Here is a 14265-nt window from a genome sequence, read left to right as displayed (position 1 = left end):
GAGTAAGAGCCCTGTGGAAAACACTGCTCAGAAAATATTATTTATTGGAAAACTCAGTCAATGGTTGTGCTGGTTTTACAGTAAACCAGGGGGAGAAATGAACACTGCACGAATACCTTAAGAGAGCTTTCAGGTCAGAATTACAACTTAATAGAAGAATTACAATAAATGCAATGATACAGAAAAACTGGCTTAAAACCACAAAGGCAGAGGACAACCTGGCATCCTGTCGGTCAGGGTGGTGGATGAAGTCCTCTTGAAGTGATGGTTGCAGTCTTGTGGAAAGCAGTGGTCCAGGGGAAGGTCTGGTCCTCCTGTGGAAGGTCTGCTCCTCCTGTGGAAGGTCTGATCCTCCTGTGGAAGGTCTGGTCCTCCTGTGGAAGGTCTGATCCTCCTGTGGAAGGTCTGGTCCTCCCCTGGGTCCCTCGAGCAGTGCTGGGGTCCCAAGCCCCCAAAGATCCCAGATGATATATGGTCAGATTCAGGCAGGAATGTTCAGTACCTCCCCAGGGCAGGGAATTTCACAGTGGAATTATGTATTCCTATGACTCATGGGATGTTCTGGGGAATCCTCGATGGCCTAGGCTCCACAGGCTGCCCAGTGGGACCGAGTCAGTTTGGGGAGACAAAGGAACACTGCCTGCAGGGTTTGCCTCCTTCCCTGAGGGCTCAGCTGGGCACTGGGCAGCTGCAGGGAGTGACCCACCCATTCACAGGCCATCAGGATGGTGCAGATGGGAGGAGAACACGAACACACAGTTTGGGTACACCCCACCTCGTAACCCAGGACAATGGAAACCAAATCCGTGGGGAATCCCAGCTGGTTCCTGCTGGGGCTAGGCCTAGGAGGGGGCTCTGCTGGCTCTGCTCCGGGCCCTGCGCTCCACCTGGGCAAAATACTTGTCAGGAATTCCGGTGGCTCTGCAGAGAAAAGAATCCACCGGGGATTCAGGACCGTGGTCCCACAGCAGGTTCTGTTTGTGAAGATGCAGAGGGAGCTGGGAGCTGGCCCAGGCTGGGACACCAGGAATGACTCTGGGAGCCCATGGAAGCAGCACTGGCAGCCCCTGACCTAAACTCCTGCAGCTTTTGCTGCCTGAACTGGGCGAGGCGCTGGCTGCGCTGCTGGACCTCCTGCTGCTGCTGCCGGCCCTCCTCAATGAAGGCCGCCCGCTCCCGCTGCCGCTGCTGCTGCAGCTCCTGGATCTGCCGCCGGAGATCTGCGGCATGGGCACGCTGCCGGAGCTCCCTCTGCTCCTGCTCCAGCTTCTCCCGCTGCAGCTGCTCCTGATGGGCCCTGCGGGAGGGGGGGCTGGCTCAGGGCCCCTGCCACAGCCCCCCCACACCTGGTACAGCACCTGGGCTGGCACTGGAGTCCCCAGAGCCACCAGCTGGAACTGGGAGCTGCTTGGCCATCGCCTCAGCCATCCCTTGGTCCCGTGTGCCTCACCTGAGCACCCTCTGGAATTCCTGGCGGTCTTGCTGCACCTGCATGGCCAGGTACTGCTCCTTCTGGGCCACCTGCTCCAGCCGGTCCTGCTTCAGCTGCTGCTGCAGCTCAGCCTTCTTCCGTGCCTTCTCCAGCTCCCGCCGCCGCCATTCCCGGTCTGCGACCTCTTGGTTCCTCTTGGCCCTCAGAGCATCCTGCCCAAATAGAGGAAAATGCTGGGCTTCCCTCAGGGGCAGCTATGGAATCCCTTGGCCATGGCTTTGGCTCTGCCGGCACCACTCCAGGACATCCCCTGGCTCCAGGGGCTGGTGCTGCAGATTCCCCACATCCAGGGGCGCTGCCCCTTTGCCAGGGTGGTGACAGGAAGGGGAGAATGTCACCTGTGCCTGGGGCACTCACCCGCTCTGCCTGCCAGTCCTGGGCCCGCTCCTGTGTGGCTCTGAGCCGGGCCAGCTCCTTCTCCTTCTCCAGGCGCAGTTGTTGCTGCTCTGCCTCCAAGGTGGCCTCACGCTCCTATGGGGGACAGTCCCGGGGTGGGACAGAGCCCGGGGTGGGACAGAGCCCCAGGGTGGGACAGAGCCCTGGGGTGGGACAGAGCCCCAGAATGGGACAGAGCCCGGGATGGGACAGAACCCCAGGGTGGGACAGTGGGACAGAGCCCCAGGATGAGCCCAGGGTGGGACAGAGCCCCAGGGTGGGACAGAGCCCCGGGGTGGGACAGAGCCCCAGGACAGCCCCAGGACAGCTCCCAGCTCCTGCTGACCCTGCCCACCCCATCAGGAGCCCGCTGCTCTTACAGCCTTCTGCCGTTGCTGCTCCAGCACCCGCTCATCCTCCAGCCTCTCCTGCTCCCTCTGTTGATCCTTCAGCCTCTGGCTCTCCATATTGAAACGTTTAATATCGGCATGGATTTGCTTTAGTCGCTCCTGTTTCTGCTCCCAGGCCTGGAAATGCCATGCAGGGTTGGAGACCACCAAGCCGAGTGCTCCTTCCTCCTCCTCACTCAGGGCAGGGAGGCTTTGGGCCATCTCCCTGGGATGTCACAATGTCCCCAAGGGACCAGAGGTCTGACCCTGGTGGCTGCTGTCCCTACTCCTTGAGTGTGGCTGATCCAACTCTGCCAATCCTTTTCCAGCCAGGTGGAAACCTCCCTGAACCCCCCTGTTCCCTGCTCACACCTTCTGATCCTCCCTCTTCATCTGCTCCAGTCGCTCCAGCTGCCTCTGGCCCTCCTGGTACAGCTCCTCAGCCCTCAGTGCCCGCTCCTCTGCATTCTGCTCCATCTGTTTCACAATGTCCTGCCGGGCTCTGGGAATACAAGAGCAGAAGGGTTTCCTGTGGCTCCATCCTGCTCCCCATCATGGGAATGCTGCCATGGACAGGGCTGGTGTGGTTGGAATGGGCTGGATGCCTCCATGGGGAAGAGGGAGGGATGCCCACCTCATCAGCTCCTGCTTCCTCTGGCGCTCCAGCTCCTCCTGGACCTCCATGCCTTTCTCCCGCTCCATTTCCATCATCTTGTCCAGGCGCTTCTCCTCCTCCTCCAGTTCCTTGTTGATCATCCGTTTCTCCAGGACTTGCTTGTCCCGGATCATGTTGCACTTGGCATTGAGGAACAGCTGAGGGGACAAGAGGTGTCTGTGGCTCACACTGGGACACAGGGAGCAGGGAGAGGAAGAGCCTGGGAGCATGAGGAGCAGGGGAGACTCAGCAGTGCCAGTGACAGAGGCGAGCACCGGCCCTACCGCGTTCAGTTCCCGCACGTCTTCCTCCTGCTCCAGCCTCATCCTCATCGCCCGCTGCAGCAGCTTTTGCTCCTCCTGCTGCAGCTCCTCCTCCACATCTATCTGATAGTCCCTTTTGTCCTCCAGCTCTGCCTTTCTCTGCTCCTCAATCTGGGCCTTTTTCAGAGCCTCCTGCGGGGACAGAGAGCGCTGCCCAATCCTGGGCACCTTCCCCAGGGGTCACACTTCAGGTGCCGCATTCCTGGCGCTGAGTGGGGACATGTCAAGCACCTGGGGCCCTGGCACGGCCCTGAGCACCCCTCCCCACACCTCTGGGGAGACACCTTGTGCCTTTGGAAGGCTGGCAGTGCTGGGCACAATTTCAGGGATGCTGCCCAGCTCTCAGTGGAGCCCTGAGCCCTGCAGCCTCCCCTGTGCCCCAAAACATTAGGGACAAAAGGGACCCCCTTGTTGAAGCCACCACCCCTAGAGCCTGGCAGGGAGCAGGAAAAGGGGGAAGCAGGAAAGGAAGTGCCTACAAAAGCAGCGTCCTGTCTGGCTCTCAGGGTCTTCAGCCTGTCCCAACGCTCCAGGTCAGTCAGGGCTCGAGCTGATTCCTTGATCCTCTGGTATTCCTTTTCCCCAATGATGAGACACGGCTGGGGCTTCTCCTGGGGAATGCTGGGGAGCACAGGGAGACAGCTCAGTGGCACAGAGGTCCCTGTGTTCCCTGAGCTGCCCACCTGGCCACCAAGCCAGCCCAGAGTTTGTGGGAAGTGCTGGGAAAGCCGTGGGGACCCGGCTCTCTTGTTTTGGGGTGAGGCAGGAAGGGAAAATGTGCTGAAAGTGGCACCAGGCTGGGATGCAGAGGGTGGCCAGGGCACGCTGCCAACCCCTGCTCCCCAGAGATTTTGGGATGCTGCACTGACACCTGCTGGGGCCCAAAAACCCCTCAGGGCTCGGGCACAGCCTTACATGAGCTCCCGGATCAGGTCCTTGGTGATGACTTGGATGGTCTTGAGCTTGGGCTTGAAGGGGAGCAGCTCTCGAGGAGGTTTTGGCACATCCTCAGAGATCACCACAGGGTCTCTGGAGCCCGTGACCTGCTGAAAAGAAAAGTTTGAGGTCCTGAACCCCTCTCCTCCTGGTGCTCCCCATCGAGGGATCCCAGCAGGAGCTCTGGGCCTCTGCCAGGACCAGCCATGGGGTGTGGGGGGCACGTCCAGAGGGGACAGAGGGGCAGCGGGAGGAGCTGGACATCCTGCGGGGCGTGGGGGTCTGGGGAGCCCGCGGGAGAATTCGGGACGGACAGGCTGCAATCCTGGCGGTGAAAGCTGGAGACGACGGGCGAGGAGGGACCTCCGGGAGGCGCCCCGGGCACGCAGGGACCGCGATCCCGTGCCGGCAGTGCCGGCTGCCATCGCGGGGGCTGTCGGTGCTGTCCTGCTGGCCTGGAGCCGACTGTCACAACGTGGTGGGACAGACCGTGTCTGCTCTGACTGCGACAGTGCGGCCAAAGCCGCTGTCGCCATGTGCCGGGACCGTTGCCATGGCAACGCCCCAACAGGGCGTGACGGGGTGAATTGGGGGCGGAGCCTCAGGCAGGAGAGGCGGGGCTTAGGCTAAATTAGGCGGAGCTGTGTCACCCAGTGTGCTCACAGCTGTCCCGTGTGCTGTCCTCCTCAAAGTGTCCCTGCATGAACGCGACACGAGTGACCCCCGACCCCCGGGGGTCGCCGGAGCCACCACTGACGGCCCCGCCCCTCCCTTAAACCCCGCCCCTTGGCTTTGCCCCGCCCTTTCAAGCCCCGCCCCTCAGCTAATTTCTGTCCCGCCCCAGCCCCGCCCCCTCATTGCCCCGCCCAGTCCCTCCTGACTCCGCCCAGGCCCCGCCCCTTGGCCGTGGCCCCGCCCCTCCACGTGGTCGTGGGGTCCCTGCACCCCCAAATTGGGGTCCCCCCTTTTAACCCAGCAGGAGCCCCCAGCCCCAAATCACGACCACCCGGGCCTGGAAAGAAGAGGATCCATTTATTGGGATCACAGAGGTTTATTTGGGCTGCTCCCCAACACGCTGGGGGGCCCCTCCAGCAGTCCCCAAGGCACTGCGGGGCGGCGGGCGCAGCGGCACCGCCCTCCCTCACCCAGCCAAATAATAATAATAATAATAATAATAATAATAATAAATGACTTAGGTCCTGACAAATGCAGCGAGGGGGCCGGGGGGGCTCGGAGGCTGCGGCGGCGCCGGGCGCGGCCTGCGCGCTCGGACAGGCGGGGCCGCCTCGCCTTCCGCCGGGCGAGACCACCCTGCTCTCCGAGGGGGGCCCGCCGAGCTCTGCCTCTAAAGAGTCGAGATGGCCCGCGGCACCTCGGACCCGCTGCCTGCCGGATACAACGAGGAGGCGGCAGCGAAACGCCCACGCCGTGTGGCCGGCCCGCGGGGCCCGCCGCTTCTCCGGGGCCGTGCGGGGTTCCTCCCTGCCTCCCCTCCCCACGGCCGCGGGTGCGCCCGGCGTCACTTCCCCGGCGGGCGCGGGCGGGGATTGGGCGCCATTGCGCGCGGGGCGGTGCGCGGTGAGGCGGCGCCGCCGGGCTCCAGAAGCTTCTGCAGCCGCCGCGATGATGGGCCCGCGCCCCGTCCTGGTTCTCAGTAAGTTGCGCCGGCCCGGCCCGCGCTGCCGGGGCGGCAGGGAGCGGGGATGGCCGGTTCCGATCGCCGCCCTGCTGAGGCGCTCGCCTGGCGCGCCGCCATGTTGGGTCTCCTCATGGCCGGGCGCCGCTTCACGGCCCGGCCCTGATCCGCCGGGAATCGCTGCCTGCCCGCAGCCCCGGACACCTTTCCTGGCGGCGTTCCGTGCTCTCGGCTGCTCGCGCGTCTTGCTCGGCGCGTTGCTTTGTGCTGCCCCGTTTGAACCCCCAATTCTTGGGCCTCCGGAGCGGCTGGAGCGCTCTAAAGTCCACAGAGATGCTCCAAGGGCTGCAGCCCCTCTGCTCTGGAGACGGATCCTGCAGAAAAAAGACACCAGAGCCCCTTCCAGGGCCTAAAGGGGCTCCAAGAAAGCCGGAAAGGGACTTTGGGCAAGGGCCTGGAGTGATAGGGTAGGAGGGGATGGTTTCCCGCAGCCACAGGGCAGGGTTGGGTGGGAGAGTGGGAAGAAATTCTTCCTTGGGGCGGTGGTAAGGCCTTGGCACACATTGCTCTGAGAAGATGTGACTTCTCCATCCCTGGAAATGTCCAAGGCCAGGTTGGATGGAGCTTGGAGCTCTAGTAGGTGTCCCTGCCCATGGAAGGGTTTTGGAATGAGAGAGTCTTTAAGGTCCCCTCCAACCCGAACCATTCTGTGATTCTCTCACCATCCACCAACATGAGGTATTCCCAGGGTTGGTTTTTTTCTGTTTGGGTGTGTCATTCTCTTCTCCATCCATTCTGTTCTCTATCAGCCCAATGGGCAGACTGTGGTAGCCCACTGCCCCTTTTGTATAAGCCTGCTTTTCCTTTTGTTTCCTTTTGTTCTGTCTTCCACCTCCTGTAAGGGTTGCACAGCTTTGTCTCAGGATGCTAACGAGGAGTTCTGTTACAATAGGGAATGTTGGTTTTCACTGACTTTTCTATCAATGTATTTCTCATCATGACTGCAGTATTTGTATTATAAACTCTGAATTTCAGTCTGGTCACGTGTTGAATGTGTGACTGAGAGGTGACTGCATCCTTGGTGTTTTGCACTTGGTTAATTTTATTTTTTCTGTATCCTTTAGGTCAGAACACAAAACGTGAGTCTGGAAGGAAAGTCCAGACAGGAAACATCACTGCTGCAAAGGTACCAAATTCTCAGGCTGTTCTGATCCTTTGTGTGTGTGCATTCCTATATTTCAGAGGGAAAACTGGATGTGGAACAGATTTTCTCCATTTGATATGAATGTAGAGTAGAAGAAGAAGCAACACAGAAAATAATTTTCTATGTTAGCAAAAGATTTCTGTAAAAATTCTGTATAAAACCAAAATATCTGCATTGTTCATGTGATGGGTACCCCATAAATAACCATGGAGTGATTTAGCCAACCAAACCCATTGTCTGCAGAGTCTGAAAGTGTCTCAGTTTTGACATCTGACTGAGATAATAATAATTTAGTGTGCTTCCAGTGTCCTGATAATCCCCACATTCTCATTTCCATACAATTCTTAACCGTGGCTGCATCTCAACCACAGCAGAGTTGTTGGATTACTTAAATTTTGCAGGGGCTGCTGATTTCACTGTGGGTTTGGGTTTTTTTTACATTTCTTTGATTCCTCCTAGACCATTGCTGACATTATCCGAACATGTCTGGGCCCGAGAGCAATGATGAAGGTAAGAGTTTGTGCTGCAGCTGACTAGAAGTGAGGCACACGTGGGACAGAGCACTCAAGTGTTGCTTCTCTTGTGCTTGCAGATGCTTTTGGACCCCATGGGTGGGATTGTGATGACCAACGATGGCAATGCTATTCTTAGAGAAGTAAGTTTCTCCTAAATGGTTTCCTTTTTTAACATTAAGTCAGTGTGTGCCTGAACCTTGGGTAACAGTGGAGCTGTGTGATCTCCCCACCTCCTGAGAGCCAGCAAGTGCTGAGCAGCTGCTCCAAGAAAGGTTCTGACTAGGGAGAAATGAAATAGATCCAGCAAGTATTCTTGCTCTGCTCTGTACAGTCAGTCTTTGTACAGACTGACATTGAAATGTAGGTTTGACCCTGCAGTGGGAAGTTTTCATGGAGTATTTACAGGACTGATGCAAATCCTTTGGTTATTGGAGCTATTATCAACTGCATTGAGACATTTTGAGTAGGTGGTGGTGTTCACAATGCCACGTGTCTGTCTGGTGTTAAAAGAACATCCTAAAAACTGAAATATTTGAAAAACAGTGAAGACAAACAAGAAGTTTGACAATCCTGTCAAACACAAGGGCTTGGTTTTGGTCTCAAAAAGAAAAAAAAATCCTTGCTGCTGTTGGACAGAATGCCTTGGATTGTAGTGCAGGTGTGGTATTTGTTCCATTGAGTGATGTGAGACATTTCTGCTGTAATATTCTGGGACAAATCCATGCCCCTGTTCCTACACAGATTCAAGTCCAGCATCCAGCTGCAAAATCGATGATCGAGATCAGCCGCACTCAGGATGAAGAGGTTGGAGATGGGACCACGTCTGTCATTATTCTTGGTGAGGAGACAGGCTCCAACACTTTGCATGAAGCATCAAGTGCACCCTTTTTTCTAGGCAGAGACACATCTGAGTTATTTACTAATCTTGACATGGAGAGGGGGTTTTTTACTGTGCATGCGAGGTTGATGACGCCCTAACGTGATCAGAACACTTTGGAAAGTTGTTCTTTCCCCATGATAACCACAGTTAAGTGTAAAGAAAGGTATAGGTGATGGAAAGAAGATATATTTTTTCTGGTTTGTACTCTCCTTTCTTGACTGTTAATTGTCCTATTAATTTACTTGAGGAATTCTGATTTATTTCAATTTTTTTTTAGCTGGAGAGATGCTGTCTGTTGCTGAACACTTCCTTGAGCAGCAGATGCACCCAACTGTGATCATCTGGGCTTACCGTAAGGCTCTTGATGACATGATCAGTATTCTGAAGAAAATTGGGTAAGTATGGGCTGGTGGAAGTCAGAGAGGGGGGCTGTGGACTTCCTGCACTGCTTCGAGCTGCTCCTTCAGGCAGTTGTGTCAGTTGAATACAGCTTAACAAAACTGGAGAGGGAGTCAAAAGGGTTAGATTGTTCCTTGGTATTAACACTCAGTTTGCTCTTTGGTTTTTCCTTTATCTCAGCACTCCAGTGGATGTGAACAATAAAGAGATGATGCTCAAAATAATTAAGAGTGCAATAAACACCAAGGCAATAAACCGCTGGTCTGACTTGGCCTGCAGCATTGCTCTTGATGCTGTTAAGACTGTGGAATTTGAAGAAAATGGCAGAAAAGAAATTGATATTAAAAAATATGCAAAAGTAGAAAAGGTGAGTTTGTCCTGAGCTGTTTCTTATCCTCATGCTCCTTTCTTGTTCTGAACTAGTTTATTGCAGGGTGCGTTGTGAAGGATTTTGTGTTACTTCTCTGCAGTCCACAGATACAATCCTTGAAGATATTTCAGTCAGTTTTGTCAGCCATGCTCATTTACAATGCCAACAGGGGCTGCTATCTTTGAGTACCTGTCAAAAATATGATTTCAGTTGGATTTGGAAGGTGGAAAATGAAACATGTTGTCAGACAATAGAATCCTAGAAGTTTCTTAAATTCTTTCATAAGTAACCGTGGTTACTTGGGAGATGTTTTCCCTTTTCTAGATGTGGGACAGCTTCAAGAGATACTTCCAGATACACAAATTTGTGTAGACTAAACTGACTCTGCTGATTTTCTGCCTCGTGTCTGTCAGATTCCAGGTGGTTTCAGCGAAGACTCGTGTGTTCTGCGTGGGATTATGGTGAATAAAGATGTGACCCATCCCAGAATGCGCCGCCTCATCAAGAATCCACGCATCGTCCTTCTGGATTGTTCTCTGGAGTACAAGAAAGGAGAGAGCCAGGTAGAGTGGGGACATCTGCAGGTCTTGCTTTAGAATGAGTAAAACAAACATGCTGGCTTTTTAAAACTGCAGGTGGGGAAAGGATTTCTGTGTTCTGCCTTTCAGAGGCCTGTTGAATGTGGGGGCTAATTCTGCTGTGGGCTCCAGAAAAAATAGGAGTGAGGCTGCAGGGTTTTGTCTCATTGAGCAGCTACAATGATTTGTGTATCTAAGTGCTGGTCAAGAGCAAAAGAAATACTTCTGAGCCTGAATTAAGGTTAATGCTCAGCAGTGTCACAGTTTATTTGATCAGTGGTTTTCATCCCTGACTCTTTCCCTGGTTATACTGGAGGAGCTGAGCTGCTTGAGGCTGGGGGAGGTGTGTGTAATGCTGTGAATGAACACCTAAGCTGTTTACACCTCTTTTGTACAGACTGACATTGAAATTACTCGGGAGGAAGACTTTGCCCGGATCCTGCAGATGGAGGAAGAGTACATCCAGCAGATGTGTGAGGATCTGATAAGAGTCAAGCCAGATCTGGTCATCACAGAAAAAGGAGTTTCTGGTAATAGCACACGTGATGCTTTGTGTTGAATTCATCTCAGTTAAATGCACTGCTCAGAACTCAGAAAAAAACCCAACCAAAACTAAAAAGAACCACAATAATAAACTAAAACAACTCCTCCCAAACCTGGTGTACACCAGCAAATGGGTGTACACTGCAGGCATTGAAGTTCATCCTTGATGTTGCTTTGTGAAAGTAGACTCCTACAATAATATTTTGCTTTTCCAGCATTTGGGAAAGATACCAAAATACAAGTGAAGCTGAGTCTTAACCCCTGCAGAGCTGTGCTGCTGTTTTGCCTTGCAGCCTGGTTTAAAAAGCTCCACTTAGGTGCTTTTCTCCTGTAACCCCTTTTGCTTCAAAGACTGGAATTAAAATAGCTGCCTTGATAACTGATAAACAGATGAAATTTGACATGATACTGCTGATTCATTACTGAAATGACACAAACCTGGTTTCAGACCTGGCCCAGCACTACCTGATGAGAGCCAACATCACCGCCATCCGCAGGGTGAGGAAGACTGACAACAACAGGATTGCCAGGTGGGTGCTGGCTCCTGTCTGGAGCCCATCCCCACTGTGCAGGACATGGAATTGTCCTGATCCCACTCTTTGTGAGTTCTGGTTTGTGAGTGTCTGATGCTTTGGTGTGCTAGGGCCTGCGGAGCTCGCATCGTCAGTCGCACCGATGAGCTCCGGGAGGAGGATGTGGGAACTGGTGCCAGGCTCTTTGAAGTGAAAAAAATAGGAGATGAGTATTTTGCCTTCATCACTGATTGCAAAGATCCTAAGGCTTGCACCATCATCCTCAGGGGAGCCAGCAAGGAAATCCTAGCGGTAAGTGAGTGCACGGGCTGCTTCACCTCCTGTGCCAGCCACCTGTGGGGTGAGTCATGGCCAGCAGACTGAGGGCTGGGCTTTCAGTGGTGTGGTGCTGCAGTTCATGATGAGAAGGGAGCTGAGGAAGGGTCTGGAGCACAAGGAGGAGCTGGGGGGCTCAGCAGGGACCTTATTGCTCCCTATTTAGTACTGCCTGACAGAAGAGTCCACTGGGAATCAGGCTCTTCACCCTAGAAACAAGTGACAGGGCAAAAGGAAGTGGCCTCAAGTTGCACCAGGGGAAGTTTAGATTGGATATCAGGGGAAATTTCTTCATGGAAAGTGTGGCCAGGCACTGGCACAGGGTACCCAGGGCAGTAGTGGAGTCACCACCCTTGGATGGACTTAGCAAATGTGTGGATTTGGGACTTGGGTTAGTGCAGCCTTGGCAGTGCTGGGGGAACGTTTGGGCTTGATTGTGTTAAAGAACTTTCCTGCCTCAGCAGTTTTGTGATTCTGTCCCTGTGGTTGATGCTTTGTGGGGGGCTCCTGGGATGAGTGAAGAGATGTGAATCCTGACTTTGTGTTTCAGAAGGCTGGTTGATTGTATTATGATATATATTATATTAAAGTGATAAACTATAGTAAAAGGATGGAATAAATAAGAAAAAGCTCATGACTGTCAGAGTCCGATGCAGCCTCATCTTTGGTTATTAAATAGAAACAACTCACACTGACTAATCCCAGCTGCACCTGTTGCATCCCACAGCAGCAAACAGTTACTTACACTTCTTCCCTGAGTCTCCTCAGCAGAAAATTCCATAAAACCTGAGAGCTGCGTGTCCCTGTTGCAGGAGGTGGAGCGCAACCTGCAGGACGCCATGCAGGTGTGCCGCAACGTGCTCATGGACCCGCAGCTGGTGCCCGGCGGGGGAGCCACCGAAATGGCCGTTGCCCACGCGCTGACAGAGAGGTCCAAGGGCATGACAGGAGTGGAGCAGTGGCCCTACCGTGCAGTGGCCCAGGCTCTGGAGGTCATCCCCCGGACGCTGATCCAGAACTGCGGCGCTAGCACAATCCGTGTTCTGACCTCGCTCAGGGTAAGGCGGGTGGGAGGCTCGGCCCTTCCCTGCTTCACCCAGGGGTCAGGCACCCTTCAGAACAGTGCCCTTGTTTTCTATCAGTAACCTGTTCTTGTATAAACTCCAAAATTAGGAATATTCTCATGACCTGTTACAGTTTCCTCGGCTTGTAGTCAGTTTGAGACTCCAGAGGAGAAATTGCCATCTCACCCACCCTGTCTTTCTGCTTCCAGGCCAAGCACACTCAGGAAGGCAGCCAGACGTGGGGTGTGAATGGGGAGACTGGAGCCCTGGTTGACATGAAGGAGCTGGGGATCTGGGAGCCCTTGGCTGTCAAACTTCAGACCTACAAAACAGCCGTGGAGGTAAGGAGAGGTCTGTGGGTATCATCTGTGAGAGGAGGACATCCTTCCCTGTGTGCTGGGGTGCTTGGGTGGGCATCACACCCAGTGCAGGGCATGCTGGAGGTGGGATAACGAGGGATGTGGGAGCCCAGACTTGGGCTTTTGATCCTGCAGCTGAATTTAATCATATTTCATCCCACCTTTTCCTGCACACGGTGCAGAGTGCTGTCACTGCTTCCAGTGCCAGACAGAGCTGTGCCTGGCAAATCCCGTGCCAGCAACGTGCTGGAATCATCAGTGATCATGGAGCTTTATCCCTCTGGCTGGCTGGGCTGCCATGTCTCAGCTGCCCTTCTCATGACAGATCCTGCCATTACCTTGCTGGTGTTGGATCCTTGAAGGGATATTGTGTCCCTTCTGTATCATTCAACAAATTAAAATGGGTGTCCTTGTTTCCGTGGTGGTGGGAGAGCAGCCTTGTGTGCTGAAAGAACCATTTCACCCCAGGCTGCTGATTTTGTGGTGTGAAAGCTGGGCAGGTTGGGTGTTTTGTCTTTTGTGATGAGCTCCAGACAAGCCCTGGGTGTGGGGTTTCTCTGCAGACTGCTGTCCTCCTCCTGCGTATTGACGACATCGTTTCGGGGCACAAAAAGAAGGGTGACAACCAAAGCAAGCAGTCTGCAGCACCAGAGGCAGCCCAGGAGTGAGAAGTTGAGTCTTCACAGGGAGAACCGACTGCCTTGACCTTGACATGGAGAGGAGCTCAGTGCAGGGCCCTGCTCTCAAGGCTGAGCCTGGCAAAGTTTGTTTGAAGTCTGGGAGGGATGGAAACCACCCTGGGCATGGGGAAAAGGCAGTGGCTGTTGGTAACACTGCACTGCTGCTGGGGTGAGGGTTACTGACTGAAAATTCTCTTCACCTCAGAATAAATAATTGTTTCAGGCTGTTTCTGTGTTTAATCCTTGCTCTGGCACGGGCTGGGCAGGCGGGTCATGCCAAGCCCAGGAGGTCCAGCGAGGCCAAGGGCAGGGGCTGCACCTGCACTGGGGCAACCCAAAACACAAAGAGGCTGGGGGAGAATGGGTGGAGAGCAGCCCTGAGAAGGCTATGGGGACATGGGTTGACAAGAAGCTCAGCAAGCCATGGCAATGTGCACTGGGGGCCCAGAAAGCCAACACTGCCCTGGGCTCATCCCCAGCAGTGTGTGAGGGGGGGATTCTGCCCCTCTGCTCTGGAGACACCCTCTTGTCAGAGCTTCCTCCAGCTCCGGGGCAAGTCCAGAGAATGAGATATTGGGAAGGAATTCCTCCCTGTGAAGGCGATGAGGCACTGACAGGTGCCCCGGAGAAGCTGGGGCTTCCCCGTGCCTGGCAGTGTTCAGCCTGCTTGGGAGAAGACTTCGAGCAACCTGGTCTGGTGGAAGGGGGTTGGACCTAAATAGCCTTGAAAGTCCCTTCCAAATACCCTGTTATTCCATTATCACTTTGATTCTGCAAGAGTCCATGGAAGCAGAAATCTGTTGTGAGCCTGGCTGAAGAGATTTACAGCTCACTGCACTCTGCAGGCAAGCTGGCTTTGAGAGCACAGTGGTGCAAGCAGCGTGTCATGGGGTGATTTTATGATGATGCTTTATTCCCTTATCTATTTTATGCCCAGAAAACCAATGTGGAGCTTTATGATGGAGCAAGGGGGTGGGGTGGGAGCCTTGAGCTCCTGGGCAGGCTCTGTTCAAGCTCTG

General features: G+C 54.3%; 2 protein-coding genes across 6 annotated transcripts; one reads left to right on the top strand and one right to left on the bottom strand.

The window, feature by feature from the left end:
* Positions 1 to 920: 920 nt before the first annotated feature.
* CFAP45 (cilia and flagella associated protein 45) lies at positions 921 to 4894 on the bottom strand. Of its 5 annotated transcripts, none has more exons than XM_039702314.1 (9): positions 4150 to 4893; positions 3714 to 3855; positions 3196 to 3366; positions 2891 to 3069; positions 2629 to 2758; positions 2248 to 2394; positions 1850 to 1963; positions 1451 to 1644; positions 921 to 1297 (listed from the first exon to the last, which is right to left on the bottom strand). In XM_039702314.1, the coding sequence occupies exons 1-9, from the start codon at positions 4704 to 4706 to the stop codon at positions 949 to 951; spliced, it is 1983 nt and encodes a 660-aa protein (XP_039558248.1). In that variant the 5' UTR covers positions 4707 to 4893; the 3' UTR covers positions 921 to 948. The 5 variants fall into 5 exon arrangements, with proteins under 5 accessions (XP_039558248.1, XP_039558249.1, XP_039558247.1 ...); XM_039702315.1 differs by having other exon boundaries at positions 2891 to 3366; positions 4150 to 4277; positions 4485 to 4891; XM_039702313.1 differs by having other exon boundaries at positions 2891 to 3363; positions 4150 to 4894.
* Positions 4895 to 5686: 792 nt separating this feature from the next.
* Positions 5687 to 13473, top strand: CCT3 (chaperonin containing TCP1 subunit 3). Its single transcript, XM_039702195.1, has 14 exons — positions 5687 to 5824; positions 6931 to 6992; positions 7470 to 7520; positions 7603 to 7665; positions 8267 to 8363; positions 8683 to 8800; positions 8985 to 9171; positions 9588 to 9737; positions 10150 to 10282; positions 10744 to 10825; positions 10939 to 11119; positions 11956 to 12201; positions 12417 to 12548; positions 13130 to 13473. Exons 1-14 carry the CDS (start codon positions 5794 to 5796, stop codon positions 13232 to 13234), a joined length of 1638 nt encoding a protein of 545 aa, XP_039558129.1. The 5' UTR covers positions 5687 to 5793; the 3' UTR covers positions 13235 to 13473.
* The last annotated feature ends 792 nt before the right edge of the window (positions 13474 to 14265 follow it).

The sequence above is a fragment of the Passer montanus genome, unplaced genomic scaffold (assembly GCF_014805655.1).
Source record: "Passer montanus isolate IOZ18808 unplaced genomic scaffold, ASM1480565v1 scaffold154, whole genome shotgun sequence".
Taxonomy (NCBI): domain Eukaryota; kingdom Metazoa; phylum Chordata; class Aves; order Passeriformes; family Passeridae; genus Passer; species Passer montanus.
The sequence above is the reverse complement of the archived record's forward strand: the minus strand, read 5'-3'. Positions and strand labels throughout refer to the sequence as shown.

Bases quoted from the DNA above. Each gene is read 5' to 3' on its own strand.
- CFAP45 (XM_039702312.1), bottom strand. From the start codon at position 4,706: ATGGCGACAGCGGCTTTGGCCGCACTGTCGCAGTCAGAGCAGACACGG. The intron at 2,759-2,890 runs GTGGGCATCCCT...TTGTATTCCCAG, and splicing joins AGGAAGCAGGAGCTGATGAG to AGCCCGGCAGGACATTGTGA. The intron at 1,645-1,849 runs GTGAGTGCCCCA...CTATTTGGGCAG, and splicing joins AGGACTGGCAGGCAGAGCGG to GATGCTCTGAGGGCCAAGAG.
- CCT3 (XM_039702195.1), top strand. From the start codon at position 5,794: ATGATGGGCCCGCGCCCCGTCCTGGTTCTCA. The intron at 8,801-8,984 runs GTAAGTATGGGC...CCTTTATCTCAG, and splicing joins AGTATTCTGAAGAAAATTGG to CACTCCAGTGGATGTGAACA. The intron at 10,283-10,743 runs GTAATAGCACAC...ACCTGGTTTCAG, and splicing joins CACAGAAAAAGGAGTTTCTG to ACCTGGCCCAGCACTACCTG.